The sequence below is a fragment of the Malus domestica genome, chromosome 01, assembly GCF_042453785.1.
Source record: "Malus domestica chromosome 01, GDT2T_hap1".
NCBI lineage: Eukaryota > Viridiplantae > Streptophyta > Magnoliopsida > Rosales > Rosaceae > Malus > Malus domestica.
The window spans coordinates 21,328,412-21,345,872 of record NC_091661.1 but is presented as its reverse complement, the minus strand read 5'-3'; the positions used below and the strand labels follow the sequence as shown (position 1 = coordinate 21,345,872).

At 39.8% G+C, this 17,461-nt stretch overlaps 1 protein-coding gene across 1 annotated transcript; it reads left to right on the top strand.

Moving 5' to 3' along the window:
- Nucleotides 1–13,965: 13,965 nt before the first annotated feature.
- LOC114824000 (zinc finger protein ZAT5-like) lies at nt 13,966–15,570 on the top strand. The gene is made up of 2 exons (XM_070824699.1): nt 13,966–14,115; nt 14,285–15,570. Exon 2 carries the CDS (start codon nt 14,306–14,308, stop codon nt 15,401–15,403), a length of 1,098 nt encoding a protein of 365 aa, XP_070680800.1. The 5' UTR covers nt 13,966–14,115; nt 14,285–14,305; the 3' UTR covers nt 15,404–15,570.
- Nucleotides 15,571–17,461: the final 1,891 nt, after the last annotated feature.

The window sequence follows — 17,461 nt, the reverse complement described above, 5'->3', positions numbered from 1 at the left end:
GTACTCCCAGCCATCCACATCATGAAACCCATCATCATCAAATTCTTGAATGGGGCCTGTGCAACTTCCCATGCTTTCTGCTCAAACACAAAGACACCATGAAATCCATAAAAGCCCAAATATTCGAATATCACAAGCTCAGCCAAAACACATTAGGGGGGTTGGGCTGGTTGTTGTAGTATCTGTCATGAGAGGGAGAGGGAAATAAAGATGGCTTTCTCTGTAATAAGTAATTAGTGTGGCATTAAGCATGGCACATTATGCATGAGACTCATATCTCTGAGAGAGAAGTGGTCTCTAGCGCATATACGATCACTACATGTGTCTGTAATCTCTATATATAGATAATTGACATAGATAATTAAATTGGTGGATCCCAATATTGTTTAGGGCTGGTTTGGTATTGTTGTGCTTTGAAAAAAAACTGCTTCTGCTATGCTGCGAGAATAAACAGCTGTGAAATAAAGCAATAGAGTGTTTGGTAAATTTTTTTGTAAAAGTGCTTTTAGCAAAAAAAAAAAAAAAAACAGTGTTAAAGTGTTTGATAAATTTTTATGTAATACTACTGCAACCGTGTAAAATGACTAAAAAATATATGATGTTGAATATTATATAATAAATTTTTTTTATCTTTTCTTTTATTATGACATTTATAGGATTTATATAAACTATTTATAAACAGTTGTGAGCTTTGAAGAATGCACTTTTACCTTTTTTTTATTAAGATATTTATAATTTTTTTATTCTATTCTTTTCTCTAAGAGTCATTTCTTCTTTACTTTTTCCCTATTTTATTTTTGCAGAACCTTTGTATATTCTATCCTCCACCGCTCACTCCCTCTCTCCCTCGTCTCTCTCTCTGTCTCTCTCTGCCTGATCCTAAGGAAGGCTAGGTCATGGGGAAAGGAAGGTTGGGTCGCATCAACCGACTCGCGAAAGATGGATGAACTCCAATTTCAGGACTTACCATCGGTGTTAGCGGTGAAGGCGTCGACGCTTTCCCATTGCGATTTTGGGTGTCAAGCAGAAGGGTGCAAATCTAGCATTCTTTGTGCAACCCAGATTTTGACAAAAGCCCAGAAATCTAACGAAGAGGCCCCGAATTTTGACAAAAGCCCAGAAATCGACGAGCCTTCCGCCGCTCATGTCCCAGAAATCAAAAGAAGCTCAGAGTCAGAGATGACAGAAGAGATACATGGTGGGGTCCGCGTCGAAGTCGACGGGTATACTGTATAATTTATTTAATTGCTAAAGACCATTTTGGGTATTGGAAAATTTCATTAAAGGCCTCAGTGCCTCTTGCGAAATCAGTTTGAGCAAAAGCTAGGCAAGCAAAAAAAGCCGGTTTTTCAAAGCTGGGTTTTGCAGCTTTGTGTTTTTGGTTTTTTTTCATCCCAAAATTGTGAAGAAAAAAAAAACTGAAGTTGAATGTTTACCAAACATAAAAAAGCTCCCATCTTTTTTTTATACCCACTTTTTTCAAAAGCACCTCAGTACCAAACCAGGGCTAAGCCTTAATCTTATGTTTTTCTGCTGCCCAAGTTGACTTGTGCAAATAAACCTTGTGACTAAACCACCAGGGTTGGTCCAATAGTTGGGGACGAATTCCAGGCTCGTATTACATACGGCACATTCTATGTTCGATTCTTGGCACTGGTGAATAGCACGATGGTGGCCAGAGTGAGGTTGAAATGCCTCCATGAGTCTTACAGGCTTCTGAAAGAATGGACTGTCGTGGAGAAGTCACCAATTGATCCATTTTTTGAAAAAAAAAATTAAAAAAAAAACCTTGCGACTTGTGTTCTGAATAGTTTATATCTAGATAGATATACAATCTCATTCATTCTGTTACACACTGAAACCCTATTCAACTACTTTGGTGTTTTGGGTTGCTTAGTTGCAACAAACATGTTCCATTGAGTGGCTCACAAGTTACAAAATCTCTCTCTCTCTCTCTCTCTCTCTCTCTCATGGGTGACTTGTGAAGTAGTACAGACAGATAGTATGCATATACAATATTAGCATAAAAAAATGGAAAACTCGGTTATTAACTGGCGTAGTTGCTTAATATTTCCCTGCTTAGCAAGCAATTTCTTAGTCCAAGCTAGCTATAGTGTAATATTATTATATGAACCATATGTATGTTTAATATATGGTTTGAATTTGATATTATTATATGTATGGTTATCTTGTCTTGTAGTAGTACGTAAAAATGAAGTCATGAGAGGAACCCATGATCAGCAGAATAAAGTGATCCCTTGCTTCTCCAAGGACCAAACCCTACTCTCATCTTTACATTTAAATTTCGTCTTAGGCTGGTTTTTGGAATCTTACGTGCCGGACACAACGTATATTATCCACACCACACCTGTCACATCCTGGTCCGGGCTCCCACCACATCTCCGACTCGATTACGGTGTTGTTCGCTTTAGGCCCCGACCACGCCCTCACGGTTTTGTTTCTAGGAACTCATACGAGAACTTCCCAATGGGTCACCCATCATGGGATTGCTCTCGCGCGAACTCGCTTAACTTCGGAGTTCCAATGGAACCCGAAGCCAGTGAGCTCCTAAAATGCCTCGTGCTAGGTAGAGATGAGAATATCCACTCCCCTGGGCGATGTGAGATGTTACAATCCATCCCTCTTAGGGGCCCAACGTCCTCGTCGGCACATTTCCGGCCAGGGATTGGCTCCAATACCAAATTGTCACAGGCCCCCACCACATCCCGGGCTCGACTCCACCGTAGCACGATATTGTCTGTTTTGGGCCCTGACCATGCCTTCACGGTTTTGTTTCCACATCCTGGGCTTGACTCCACCGTAGCACGATATTGTCCGTTTTGGGTCCTGACCATGCCTTCACGGTTTTGTTTCTGGGAACTCACACGAGAACTTCCCAGTGGGTCACCCATCATGGGATTGCTCTCGCGCAAACTTGCTTAACTTCGGAGTTAAGATGAAACCTGAAGCCAGTGAGTTCTCAAAAGGTCTCGTGTTAGGTAGAGATGAGAATATACATATAAGGCTTACATGATCCACTCCTCTCGGCAATGTGGGATGTTACAACACCCAGATAACTCTTCAAGCCAAGCATTAATTAATAAATTATAACTTAACAAACCTACCTTGATGCTTTGCATCTTGACATATACGGTAATAATATTACTTTCATTAATTAATTATCTATTAATAAAGTAGATTTTGTGGATATTGTACATATATACATGCATATATATATATATATATGTATGTATAATGTATGTATGTGTATGTATGGGGGAGAAGTACTATTGTACTCATTGCATGAATACATAATTGTCATATTAGTTTCTAAACCAATACTTAAGGAAAGTAGTCGTATTAATACAACAATATTTTCCATTTTTTGAAATTTCAATTAATGTATTGGTAGTTTTGAGCATATGCATAACTTGGCTTGGCCAATCCAATTGCCAAAGTGAAATTAAGGGAAGACGTTTGTGCATGTATCTACAAATGGAAGGGTCAAAAGTTCTATTGATTTTGTGTACACGTTGATAATAAAATGCAAACGTTGATAATAAAATGCAATTCAAAGTTAAAAGTTGAACTTTCACCTTCTTCATTTCTCTAACTCTTACGCTCCTTAATTTGAAGTATCCCCCAACAAATACATTAGTTATTATACGTTCTTAAACGGTAAAATTTTCGGGGGTAGGCGGCTGAGACAAACCCTAGCCGCTATAGGAGAAAAAAAGACCAAAGAAAAACCTACTGATGTTGACTCCAGTCTTTGGTTTTGGGGTCGGTGACAATCCTTCTTGATTCCTTCCTTCTCTTTTTTTATGTTTTTGTTTTTGGTAGTGGTTGCTATCTAGCTTTGTCAAGGAGGGCCTTTGTGGTTGTGGTCATTCTCTCTTTTTGAGGAGGAGAGTTTTGTAACGGTTGTGACTTATTGCTCTACCCCGAATCTTACAACAACAACAACAACAAAGCCTTTTCCCACTAAGTGGGGTCGGCTATACGAATCCTAGAACGCCATTGCGCTCGGTTTTGTGTCATGTCCTCCGTTAGATCCAAGTACTCTAAGTCTTTTCTTAGGGTCTCTTCCAAAGTTTTCCTAGGTCTTCCTCTACCCCTTCGGCCCTGAACCTCTGTCCCGTGGTCACATCTTCGAACCGGAGCGTTAGTAGGCCTTCTTTGCACATGTCCAAACCACCGTAACCGATTTTCTCTCCTCTTTCCTTCAATTTCGGCTACTCATACTTTACCTCGGATATCCTCATTCCTAATCTTATCATTTCTCGTGTGCCCACACATCCAACGAAGCATCCTCATCTCCACTACACCTACGTGTTGATGCTTCACCGCCCAACATTCTATGCCATACAGCATTGCCGGCCTTATTGCCATCCTATAAAATTTTCCCTTGAGCTTCAGTGGCCTACGACGGTCACACAACACGTCGGATGCACTTTTCCACTTCATCCATCCAGCTTGTATTCTATGGGTGAGATCTCCATCAAATTCTCCGTTCTTTTGCAAGATAGATCCTAGGTAGCGAAAACGGTCGCTCTTTGGTATTTCCTGATCTCCGATCCTCACCCTAACTCATTTTGGCCTCCGTTTGCACTGAACTTGCACTTCATATATTCTGTCTTTGATCGGCTTAGGCGAAGACCTTTAGATTCCAACACTTCTCTCCAAAGGTTAAGCTTCGCGTTTACCCCTTCCTGCGTTTCATCTATCAACACTATATCGTTTGCGAAAAGCATACACCAAAGAATATCATCTTAAATATTAAGTTTGTGATCTTCGCTAGATTGCTCCGGTCATTAGTGTGGATAAGTATGTAAATGGATAGAGACAGGAAGCAAACACAAGATGTACGTGGTTCACCCAGATTGGCTACGTCCACGGAGTAAAGGAGTTCTCATTAATTGTGAAGGGTTTACACAGTATATAGGTTCAAGCTCTCCTTTAGTGAGTACAAGTGAATGATTTAGTACAAATGACATTAGGAAATATTGTGGAAGAATGATCTCGTAATCACGAAACTTTTAAGTACCGAAGTGTGGTATTGTCTACACTTGCCTTATCTGTCTCATAGGTAGATGTGGCATCTTCTTTGGAAGTACTCTTCCTCCCTCCAGGGGTGGTATCTTTAACTGGTGGAGATGCACAAGGTAATGTATCAATTTCACTTGACGCTTACTTGTAGTTTCAGGCTTGGTCAAGCGCGATACAAACCATGTAGTAGGAGTCCCCCAAGTCGCCGAGCTAGGGGATCTGCTGAAAGAGGTGACAGACAAGGTAAGCAATCAGAGCTCCAAGCAATCAGTCCCAGATCAGAAGTTTGATTTCGAGTTCCGGCTGATTGTTATTCTTCTCCTTATCTTGCAGGTAGCATGAAGGATAAAGAGAAGAAAATGAGAAAAGGTGATATGAGATACTTTTGCTTTTGAAGAAGTAACTTTCCACAGGCTTATTCTTGAACTGGGCTGGAGGGTTTTCTTGTTTCCGCCAGAGTATAAGGCCGACTGAAGAATTTGAGGGTCAAAACAAGTCCATCAAATCTAGAGTACATTCGACCCTGCTGATATGGGATACTTTTGCTGTTGACAAAGTAGTGGATGTATCGGCACGTGTTCTGTTGCGCTTGTCTCCACATGCTTCCTTGTATCCTTCTCACTTTCCCTATTTGTTCATCAGGCAGATGTGGTATCTTCTCGGGAAGCATAAGATGTTGAAGATGAGTACTCGAGAGCAATGGGGTTCCAGGCAGTCAGTTCCGGACTGGAAGCTTGATTCCAAGTGCTGACTGATTGCTCTCTTTCTCCTTGTCTTGCAAGTAAGAACAAGGCCAAAGGAAAAGACAGGGAAAAAGCATGATATGGGATACTCTTGCTTTTAACCCTGATGACATGAGATATTCTTGCTCTGGTGTAGCTTGTTTGCAGAGGTATTCTCGGGGGGAAAGAAAGCTGAGTATTTCGAGAGGCTTCGTTGGGAGTGCCCTCTCAGATATGAGGAAGGGTTGAGCATTTTTGCAGGTCTGCCTGTCCGTTGAGGATGAATGTCGACATATATAGGAGTCTCCATGACAAGAAGGAGTAATACTATTCTTTTACCCTGCTTGGTCATAGCACGGTAGTGGGAGCTGCCAGCTTCACGTGTTTTAACTCTGTCAGAGCACTTTGAAAAAGTGGTCTGTGGTATCTGGAAAGCTGATGTTACGTGTGAAGATTACAGACAAGCTTTATCCAAGGAGATTTGGCTCTCGAAGTTGAGAAAACGGTGTGAGGATTACAGACAAGCTTTATCTAAGGGGCTCTCGAAGTTGAGAAAGCGGTGCCTCTTCGGTTTTCGAACAAGCAATCCTGTCGGGGATCTGTCTCTCGAGATTCAGATAACGATGCCTCTTCAATTTTTGAGAAAGCAATCCTGCTAGGAGTCTGGCTCTCGAGATTCGGATAGCGGTGTCTCGTCACTTTTTGAGAAAGTAATCATGTTGGGAGTCTGGCTCTCGAGATTCGGAGGACGGTGCCTCTTCGATCTTGAAGCAAACAATCTTGTTGGGAGTGTTTTCTCGAATGTGAGTAAAGGTTAGGCCTGTTTGCTAGTCTACTTTGCCACGGAGCACAGAGGTTGACCCACATGAACTTTCCAATTATCCAGCAGTGGTCCTGTTCCTTTACCCTTGTGGGTAATAATATGGTAGCTAGACCTTCAAAATTTATGTGTCTAAACTTTGTTAGTGCTGTTTCTTTGCTATTCTTTTACCCTTCTTGGTCATAGCGATGTAATGGGAGCTGCAAGCTTCACGTGTCTAAACTTTGTCAGAGATTTTTGGAAAAGTTATCTGTGGTACCCGTGAGCTGATGTTGCGTGTGGAAAGTGAATGATTGAACAGTAACATTCACGTGCTTTCTACTTCACTAGAAATCTTCGACAGAATGCCCGTAATTTCCGCAAAGTTGAGTGTGCATGTGACAGGTGCTGACAAGGCTGAAAAAGCCGGTGCCTCTTCGATTTCTGAGATCGGCCCTCGTGGTCTCTGAGCAGCCCAGCTTTTGAGAAAGCAAGAGCCTTTTCGATTTCTACGAGCGACCTTCGTGGTCTTTGAGCAGCCCAGCTTTTGAGAAAGCAAACGCCTCTTCGATTCCTGAGATCGGCCCTCGTGGTCTCTGAGCAGCCCAGCTTTTGAGAAAGCAAACGCCTTTTCGATTTCTGAGCAGACGCCTCTTCGATTTCTGAAGCTCCATCGAGTGCAGATTTTTATAGAGGCTGGTATTAAGTTCCAAAGCACACTTGAATCTCCACCAGTAGAAGCTCCATTCTTGCATTTCTAAGATCTTGATTTGACCGATCTCTTTTCTCTTCAACACCTTTGAAAATGTCTGGCCCCTCTGACCGTCGTTTTGACTTTAACCTTGTTGAAGAGGCAGCCACGCCTTCTCCAGACAACATATGGCGCCCATCCTTCTTATCCCCTACTGGTCCTCTTACCGTTGGGGATTCTGTGATGAAGAATGATATGACCGCTGCGGTGGTGGCCAGGAACCTTCTCACTCCCAAAGATAACAGACTACTTTCCAAACGGTCTGATGAGTTGGCTGTTAAGGATTCTCTGGCTCTCAGTGTTTAGTGTGCAGGTTCTGTGTCTAATATGGCCCAACGCCTATTTGCTCGAACCCGCCAAGTTGAATCATTGGCGGCTGAAGTGATGAGTCTCAAACAGGATATTAGAGGGCTCAAGCATGAGAATAAACAGTTGCACCGGCTCGCACATGACTATGCTACAAACATGAAGAGGAAGCTTGACCAGATGAAGGAATCTGATGGTTAGATTTTACATGATCATCAGAGGTTTGTGGGTTTGTTCCAAAGGCATTTATTGCCTTCGTCTTCTGGGGCTGTACCGCGTAATGAAGCTCCAAATGATCAACCTCCGATGCCTCCTCCTTCTAGGGTGTTATCCAGTACTGAGGCTCCGAATGATCCCCCTCCGGTGCCTTCTCTTTCTGGGGCTCTGCCGACTGCTGAGACTTTTCCTAAGCAACCTTTGTGAAGACTCCCTCTTGTTTGTTTATTTTGACTCGTGTATATGTACATATTTGTAACTTCTTAGAGATATCAATAAATAAGCTTTGTTTCATTTCAACGTATTGTGTTAAATACACCAAAGCCTTCTTCACTAAGTTCTTTGAATTTTTCTTTTGTTGAAGCTTGTATGTTGAAGCTTTGTGAGTGGAGCATGTAGGTTGAGGTAGTGTTCCCTTAATTTCCCGAGTGGGGAAAACTTCTCGATTGGAGACTTGAAAAATCCAAGTCACTGAGTCGGGTCGGCTATATGAATCTTAGAACGCCATTGTGCTCGATCCTATGTCATGTCCTCCGTTAGATCCAAGTACTCTAAGTCTTTTCTTAGAGTCTCTTCCAAAGTTTTCCTAGGTCTTTCTCTACCCCTTCGGCCCTGAACCTCTGTCCCGTAGTCGCATCTTCTAACCGGAGCGTCAGTAGGCCTTCTTTGCACATGTCCAAACCACCGTAACTGATTTTCTCTCAGTTTTCCTTCAATTTCGGGTACTCCTACTTTACCTCGGATATCCTCATTCCTAATCTTATCCTTTATCGTGTGCCCACACATCCAACGAAGCATCCTCATCTCCGCTACACCGATTTTGTGTACGTGTTGAGGCTTCACCGCCCAACATTCTGTGCCATACAGCATCGCCGGCCCTATTGCCGTCCTATAAAATTTTCCCTTAAGCTTCAGTGGCATACGACGATCACACAACACGCCGGATGCACTCTTCCACTTCATCCATCCAGCTTGTATTCTATGGTTGAGATCTCCATCTAATTCTCCGTTCTTTTGCAAGATAGATCCTAGGTAGCGAAAACGGTCGCTCTTTGGTATTTTCTGATCTCCGATCCTTACCCCTAACTCATTTTGGCCTCCATTTGCACTGAACTTGCACTCCATATATTCTGTCTTTGATCAGCTTAGGCGAAGACCTTTAGATTCCAACACTTCTCTCCAAAGGTTAAGCTTCGCATTTACCCCTTCCTGAGTTTCATCTATCAACACTATATCGTCTGCGAAAAGCATACACCAAGGAATATCATCTTGAATATGTCCTGTTAACTCATCCATTACCAACGCAAAAAGGTAAGGACTTAAGGATGAGCCTTGATGTAATCCTACAGTTATGGGGAAGCTTTCGGTTTGTCCTTCATGAGTTCTTACGGCAGTCTTTGCTCCTTCATACATATCCTTTATAGCTTGGATATATGCTACTCGTACTCCTTTCTTCTCTAAAATCCTCCAAAGAATGTCTCTTGGGACCCTATCATACGCTTTTTCCAAATCTATAAAGACCATGTGTAAATCCTTTTTCCCATCTCTATATCTTTCCATCAATCTTCGTAAGAGATAGATTGCCTCCATGGTTGAGCGCCCTGGCATGAACCCGAATCTTAAAGCGAGCCAAATCTGAGGTGGTGATTTTTGTGGTTTGCATGCTTGGCAAGGATTATGTGGAGGAAGCTCAACTTTTGTTGGAGTTGACTCATAACAGGGTTTTGTCGACGATTGCAAGATCACCAAAGTTGGTCCCGTCTTTCCTTAGTGCTTTCAGGGATCCACAATCACGCTTTCTTGTCGCAAAGTCTTCAGGTGAGGGTATAATATTTACCTTGTGTGTCTTGACGGTGTTTGGTTCAGCTTGTAGGGCTAAGGCCTTCTAAGCTTATCTTTCTGGTTGGTTAAGTGCAAGTCTCCCATAATTGAGGAATCGTACCTTTGAAGAGTTTATTTTGTGTTGTGACGTTTTTTTTTCCTTTGTTTTAGTTGTGGTTTCATTGTTTGTTTGTTCGCCTGACAAAGAACTATGATGGAATTCGGTTTATTTAATTAATGAAATACTTATTACCTTAAAAAATATATACATTCTTAAACGTTATGCAATAAAAAACATATACATTCTTAAACCTAATTCATTCAATCAAACAATGCTTTTTAACTGAATAATGGCTTAGATGATTAAGAGCATTCACCCGACCATACACCAATCCCAAGTTCAATTGTCTTTCCCTCATATATCTGGTATTAAAAAATAAGGAAAACTAATGAAAATGGCTTGAAAACTTTGAGTTTTAATGATAAGGACAAAATAAAGGGTAAAATGAATAGTACCATAATTGACTTTTTAGTGTAAAAATATGGTTTTTCGTTAAAATGAACAGTACCGGGAGCTTTTCGTTAAAGTTCCCTAAAAAATAAGGGTACTCGAATACGTACTAATAAAAGTGCATACGCTATATTTATAACTTGAACAACTTCAAGTAGTAGTTCGCCACTAAGAAGAGATGTTCATCCCAAAGATAAGCTGTGTCATAATTCTGGTGCACAATTTCAATGACTTCAGCACTTTAACATATAACTTCTGTTTAATTTTTCTTTCTTATTAGTAACCATTTAAAATAAGGTTTGTTAATAATTATTTCCATCCATTTCAATATTTTTAAGTGAACCTCAATGATGATCAGCTTATACATAGAATATATGCAGAACAGGATTAATTAGTTGATAATCATAGAAACGGGCTTAGTACTTGGGGAATATGACTGGCTGCTGCAGGGTCAACAGCACACAAGAACTGATTGATTACAAACAAATAGTGTTCCTAATAATACTCACAAAGATACTTATCCAAATTACTACGTTTTAAAATTCATATTTTGTTGGATAAAAGAAAATTTAAAATTTAGCAGCATTGTTTAGTTTCCATTAATTAATTTTATCATGAAGTGCAGTTTGAGAAACAAACCAGCTTACCCTTAACTCCAAAAATATTTATATTTCGTGCTACTTGTATTTAAGAGCAAAATTACTCTATTTTAAACAAAATACATATTAATTTTTTTTTTTTGGAAAATAATTTATTATTCAACCAAAGACATATAAATCATTTTCTTTAATCTTTGGCTTGGTATATATAACGAGGATTTAGGCTACGAGACATCACACTCACTGCCTCGCACATGGTGGCATGAATTGTATAAGTCAAAACCCATGAAATCGAAAGAAAGGGAAAACGAGGAAAATAAAAAGGCATCTTGTTTTATTAATTTTCCTCCTTTATTTTAGTGACATTTTTATTTGTTGGATTTATATATATTTTTAATGACTTGAAAACTGATATTTAAGGCTTTTCCCAAAAAAGAAAACTGATATTTAAGGCAATCTAAAGTATTTCAAATTTCAACTAAAAACAGATGGAACATACATGCATGACTACTTGTATAATGACTCTAATGAGCTATTAGGGAGTACGCATTTTTGTATCACGTATTATTTAATGTGTCAAGTGATGTATGCATGACACATCAATTAATGACTTGATCTCGTTAGATATTATTAGTTGTATGCATTACTTGCCACATCAGATAATACACAAATGTGATATAAATATATGATATTTCTAACATTACTCTTTAAAATGTGTGTACGAAATTCGTCCCATATAATTTGAACAATTAGTTTCACATATTGGTAGACTAATTTTCAATTTATGAACCCTATCACATAGAAGAGTCAAACAATGCTCAAAACTTAACCAAAACAATTGAACCAAAGAAGATGGGTGACGATGTTGCCTAAAAGTTGGGAGAGTTTTTTTTTTAGTGTGCTCGGAGTACAGACACACACGCTATACATTATTATACAAATGGAGGGACACTTGAATAAAAATTTTCCACTTGTATAATAACGTATGGCGTATCACCCCTTATTCCAGGCATTGAAAATTTCTCAAGCTAGGGGTGATATTAAACTATTACATGGCACAGAAAATCAAGAGATTCATTGGCATTTAAGGTAAAATGTGCATATTTATCTTGAATGGTGATTGAGAAATTTCCATTCTTGATTGATCACTAATACAGTACATATTTAGTGGTTGAGTTGTAAGTATGACAAAAATGATGTACCATATATCTCTGTTGTCATATAATTGTCCCATAGATCTTGATCATCATGAAGCATGAATTTAGAGGAATCCAAATTTAGTTGGATGTAATTTCTCTTAAAAAAAGGAAAAGAAAATCCTTAAATATAGGAGAGTTAAATTACAAGTCGCTAAATTTAGTCCCAAAATGCGAGAAAAACTCTCATATTCTCGTTTCATACATCGGTTGTGTCTTTCTCTCACATTATGTGACGATAAATCAGTGTATAAAACTGGTGTAACCAAGTTTTTGTTTTCACAACCAACAAAAATAAATTAAGAAGACACTCAAAAATTGCATGTAATGTGTGGTCGTGCAAGCATGACAACACTTGACAACATAAACTGTCATACATAGAATAGATAATAGAAATTATAGATTAAAATACAAGAATATATATATATATATATATAAGGTAAAATGTTGAGAGGAGTGGGAGTGAGGGGAGCACCGCAGATTCCGTGGTTCCAGGCTTGCACTCCAATCATCGTCTCTACACAAATCGTTGAGGCAAAGTAATGGGGCTTTGCCTTTCAGCCTTTGCCTTTGCTTTGCTTGCTTCCCTTCAACACACTTTGTAAATTCCAATCCTCTCCCTCTCTCTCTCTCTCTCTCTCTCTCTCTCTCTCTCTCAATACTAAAATAACATGTACACATGTACATGTGGAACTGCAGCCTGTATTTTGCTGTATATTCAACAAGACGTGTTAGTAGCAAGTGTGGGAGTGTAAACTCACACGCGCCTAACAAAGCTCTAGGCTCAAACACCACTCCTTTTCAACTTTGATCAATAAAACACAAAGAACATAGTACTATGTTATGTGAAATTCCATTTTCAAGCGTTTTAGACTTGTAGTGTGCTTACACATATTTGGACAAATCGCTTAAATTTTACTTGCATGCGTTATTTGTCATTAAATATTACAATACATATGCAAGTTTCATTAATAGAACACTTATTCTTACTTTATTAAAGGAGACAATATAATTAACTCTCGTTCTCCTTCATTTTCAGGTATTGATCTTCTTAACTTGTTGAATAAATGCTATGATATGCTACATATAGGTGATATGGTTCCTCTACATAAAAAAAAAAAGAAAAAAGAAAAATAAATACTCAGTGAGATACCATATCGTTAAGTTTATTTTCTCTTTAAATTATTTTTATTGAGTAAAAAAAAAAATATAACACAATCAACTCAAATGTATATATTCAAGTCTTGACTACCTAACCTAACTTGGTTAATTTTTAGGAATCAAGGATTAACTGTCTTTATTTCAAATTAGGATTACATAACAATAATTAATTAATTAACATCTAACTGAAAGGAAATGCCAAAAACATACATTTGGTATAGTTGGTAAGTGATTTAAAAAGCCATACTTCCTTAAATCTCAATCAACAAGTTGAGGACACTTATTAATTAGTAGTTTAATACAATCTTAGACTTTGCACCTAATTTGTGGGACTAGTACAAGTTGATTGTTTGAGTGAAGAGCTTAATTACCTAGGTGGCAATTACTTCGTAGTGTGTGTTGGGAAATTGGAAGATGAAGAACACGCGCTTTGGAGGTGAGAGTAGGTTAGATTATGAAGGTGCATGGTAATGTATATGGTGGAACCTCATTAGCTTTGGTTTGTTTGTTTTTGTGTTTGCAAATTTGCAATTGGTGAAGAAGTAATGCGTGGTTGGCAAAGTGTGAGAAAGAGAGCATGAAACGGACTTTGCGTTTAACAACCTCACTTCTCTAAATTTGCAACTCTTTTCCGTTACATCTGGTTTTTGTTTTTGGCTTTCCCTGCCTTAAATCTCTATCTATCCCACATACATTTACTAAAACCTCACTCTCTAAAATTATTTGTTGGTTTTTCAATTTCTAAAAACAATTTCAATTTTATAAACGAAAATGACTTTTGTATACCCGCTTTCTCCTTATGCACATCCCTGTTTCTTTTTCCTGACCATGAGATTGATTAAGTCAATAAGGAATTAAAAAACAAAACAAAACGGGAACGTACAAGAAGAAAAGAGGTTTGTATAAATCGTTTCCCTTTATAAATACCTTGGAAGCTCAACAAAAGATTGGGGAGACTAAATTCACAGTTACTGTTGTGTTGGGGTATGGCCTTGTAATTGTGACTTCCTCCAACATGTCAATATTCACTATATATATAATACAATAACAGTCTTCTCTTCTTCCTTCCACCCCTACCAATTAAATCTCTCTTTTTTCTCTCTCTTCTCTCTCTCTCTCTCTCTCTAAGCACTAATTCCCAAGTCTCTTGAAGGTAGACGAGGAGGAACCAGCCATGGAAGCAGCAGGTGGTGATCGTCATCATCAAGAGGAAGTCATGATTTTGGGGTGCAAGGAACAACATAACAACAATATTAATATTATGAAGGGTAAGCGCACAAAACGCCTGAGGCCCCAATCCCCAATCCCTTTTGCCATCCCAAGAAACTCATCTTCCCCGGAGGGTGGCGTTGGCGACCGTGGAGGTGGTGATGGCGGCGAAAATAACAACGATTGCATCAATAGTACCAACTTGTCCCCCACCACATCAGCTGAAATATTCCAAGACAGCACCACATCAGAAGAGGAGGACATGGCAAACTGCCTAATTCTTTTGGCGCAAGGCCAATCCCGGGCGGCTTCTTCCTCCCCCGATCACCACCACCAACCCCACAACGATCATATTACTACAAGTAGTCGAAGATTCTTGGAAGCAACAACTGCCCCGGCGGGCAAGGTGGCGGGGGCGGCTGGGTATTATGTGTATGAATGCAAGACTTGTAACAGAACGTTCCCTTCTTTCCAAGCATTAGGGGGTCACAGGGCGAGTCACAAGAAGCCGAAGGCGAATATAGGAGACGATCACAAAAACAAACACGTTGGAATTGGGCTATTGCCGCCGTCGGATGAAGATCAAGACACGCAATTGTTTAAGAACAACATTTTCCACAACAACAACATCAAGACATCTTCATCTCCACTTTCTCTCCATTTGAGCAACAGGGGTTTGGTTTTGAGCTCCAACAAGTCCTCTTCTAAAATCCACGAGTGCTCAATTTGCAGCGCGGAATTCACATCCGGACAGGCCTTGGGCGGCCACATGAGGCGCCACAGGGGGCCGACTGGAGCCACCAACACAACCTTGTCGTTGACGCCTCCGCCAGTCTCAGCGGCCTTTGAATCTCATCAACAGCAACAACAGCAGCAACCACAGCTGCCCATGAAGAAGCAGAAAAGCATGTTGAATTTGGATTTGGATCTCAACCTTCCAGCACCTTCAGAAGATGATCACCACAGAGAAACCAAGTTTGTGTTTGCTTCAAAGCAGCAGCAACAAGAACAGCAGCAGCAAGAAAGGTTAAGAACACAAATTTTGGTGGATTGTCATTACTAAAAAAAAATAATTAAGATTTTTTTTAAGTGATTTCTTCACTCCACAGTTGATATGATCAATGGTCAACTTGATGTGAATTACCAACTCTTTATTTATTTATTTATTTTTAACTTTTCTGTTATTCCGCCATTCAAAATTGAAACACTATTCTTTTGATTCTTTCGATTCATCTTGACCAATGTTATGGAAATGTTAAATTTGTGTTTCTTGATTGAAAAGTGCATGATCATGAGCAACTTTTTGTTTTTTGTTTTTTTGGCCTTAGCTTTTCAAAATTCAATCGAACTTTGTGACTTCGATTACAAATATGAAAATTGTTAACCGAGTTATAAGTCACTTGTCGTCTCTTGTTTAATTAGATTATTGTGTTGTTGCGTCTTCACTTAAATTTGTTACTACCATACAACCATAAAAAGTCATGATGCTGTAAGTTTCATTGTTTCCTTTACAAGAAAGCCAGCCCTGGACCTCCCCTTTTTTCTTATTAATGTAGGTGATAATAACACAATAAAAATATAGAAAAGCCACGCATGTTACTGCAATTTCCGCATGAATATTCCAACACATTGTAGGAGGCACTAGAGGCCAACCTAATCCCAGCATGGAAGAAATGCCATACAAACTAAATATACAGGAAATGCAAGATTCTCAGCCAAACAAGGAAATACCACCCAAAAGGCAAAAAGGCGACCGAACGAGGAGGATGGAGGGACAAAGCCACCAACCTCAAACCTCATTTACGGGAGGGCATGGTAAATCGTCATGAGATAAAACCATCACCAAAGGTGGCCAACTTTAGGAGCTCACCCTCGAGTTGGCCAACTTTACATCAACGATAGGGCAAATGCGCCAAGAACCCTTGCGCGTGCGCTTAGAAAGAATCTCAAAAACAGCTTTAGGATCACTCTCGATAATGGCATGCTCCATGTGGTGTTCGCGAGCCAACTCAATCCCTGCCAATATAGCTTTAGCCTCGGTTTCTTTCTTCAGAAGAAGCCCGAACTAGATATTTTGCATCCTCACCAATCAGCAAACCTTGAGAGTCTCGAAAGACAATAGCCACCTTGGCCTGAAAAGGAGTCATCCATGCGCCATTCACATTAATCTTGAAAAAAGGGGGAGTAGGGCAGTCCATATGGGAGAAGAAAGAGATCCCTCAGGTGAAGTATGAACTTTCTTTCCATATCTCCCAACTTAAGCAAGCACCTTGTGATTCTGAGAGATTGGAGTAGAATCAATAGGCTTCATAGCTGAAAACCACCTGTCCAAGGAAGTGACAGCTGGTACATTAGGGCGATAGCCGATACCTGCTCCGGGCATAACAATAAGATATGTTCAATGGATTCTTCAAGCTCCATGCAAAAAGGACATGAAGGATTAGGATTTATATGACGTTTGAACAAATTCAACTTTATAGGAACACAATTAGACATGGTTCTCTATAGAAATTTGTTGATCTTGGGAATCATTTTAAGCTTCCATTCAATTTCCATACTCTTGTCTCAATCTGGTGGGAAGAGTGGGGAGGAGCAGATAAACCATGCGAAGATTTCTCAATGGCCCACCGATATCCACTCTTAACTTAGTAATCCCCATTTCTAATCCAAGGCCAAATGAGCCGGTCTTCATTCTCAATAAGGTGAAGAGGAATAGAGGAAATGACTTCTCTGATTAGAAATGATGTGATATGGTATCAAGTATCCAAGACATAAATTCCGTGTCAATTAAGGAGGAGACCATTGTTGGAATTGGTCCAGGTTCAATCCTTGTAGGAGTTAAGCGAGAGGAGCGGATAGGAGGAAGCCAATTATCACTCCATATACGAATCCGAGAACCATCACCAACCTGCCATTTACAGCCCTCCCGAATGATATTCATACCTTCCAGTAAGTTGGACCAAGCCCACGTGGGACAGGATCCACGAATGGCAGTGAGAAGATCACCCTGGGAAAATAGCGAGCTTTTAGAATTCCAACCCGAAAATCATTAGGTTTTTCCAACACTCTCCAGACCTGCTTTGCTAGGAGAGTAGTGTTTGTGGTCAACTTGCATGAATAT

What these genes read in the sequence shown, in the direction of transcription:
- LOC114824000 (XM_070824699.1), top strand. Translation starts at nt 14,306, where the DNA reads ATGGAAGCAGCAGGTGGTGATCGTCATCATCAAGAGGAAGTCATGATT.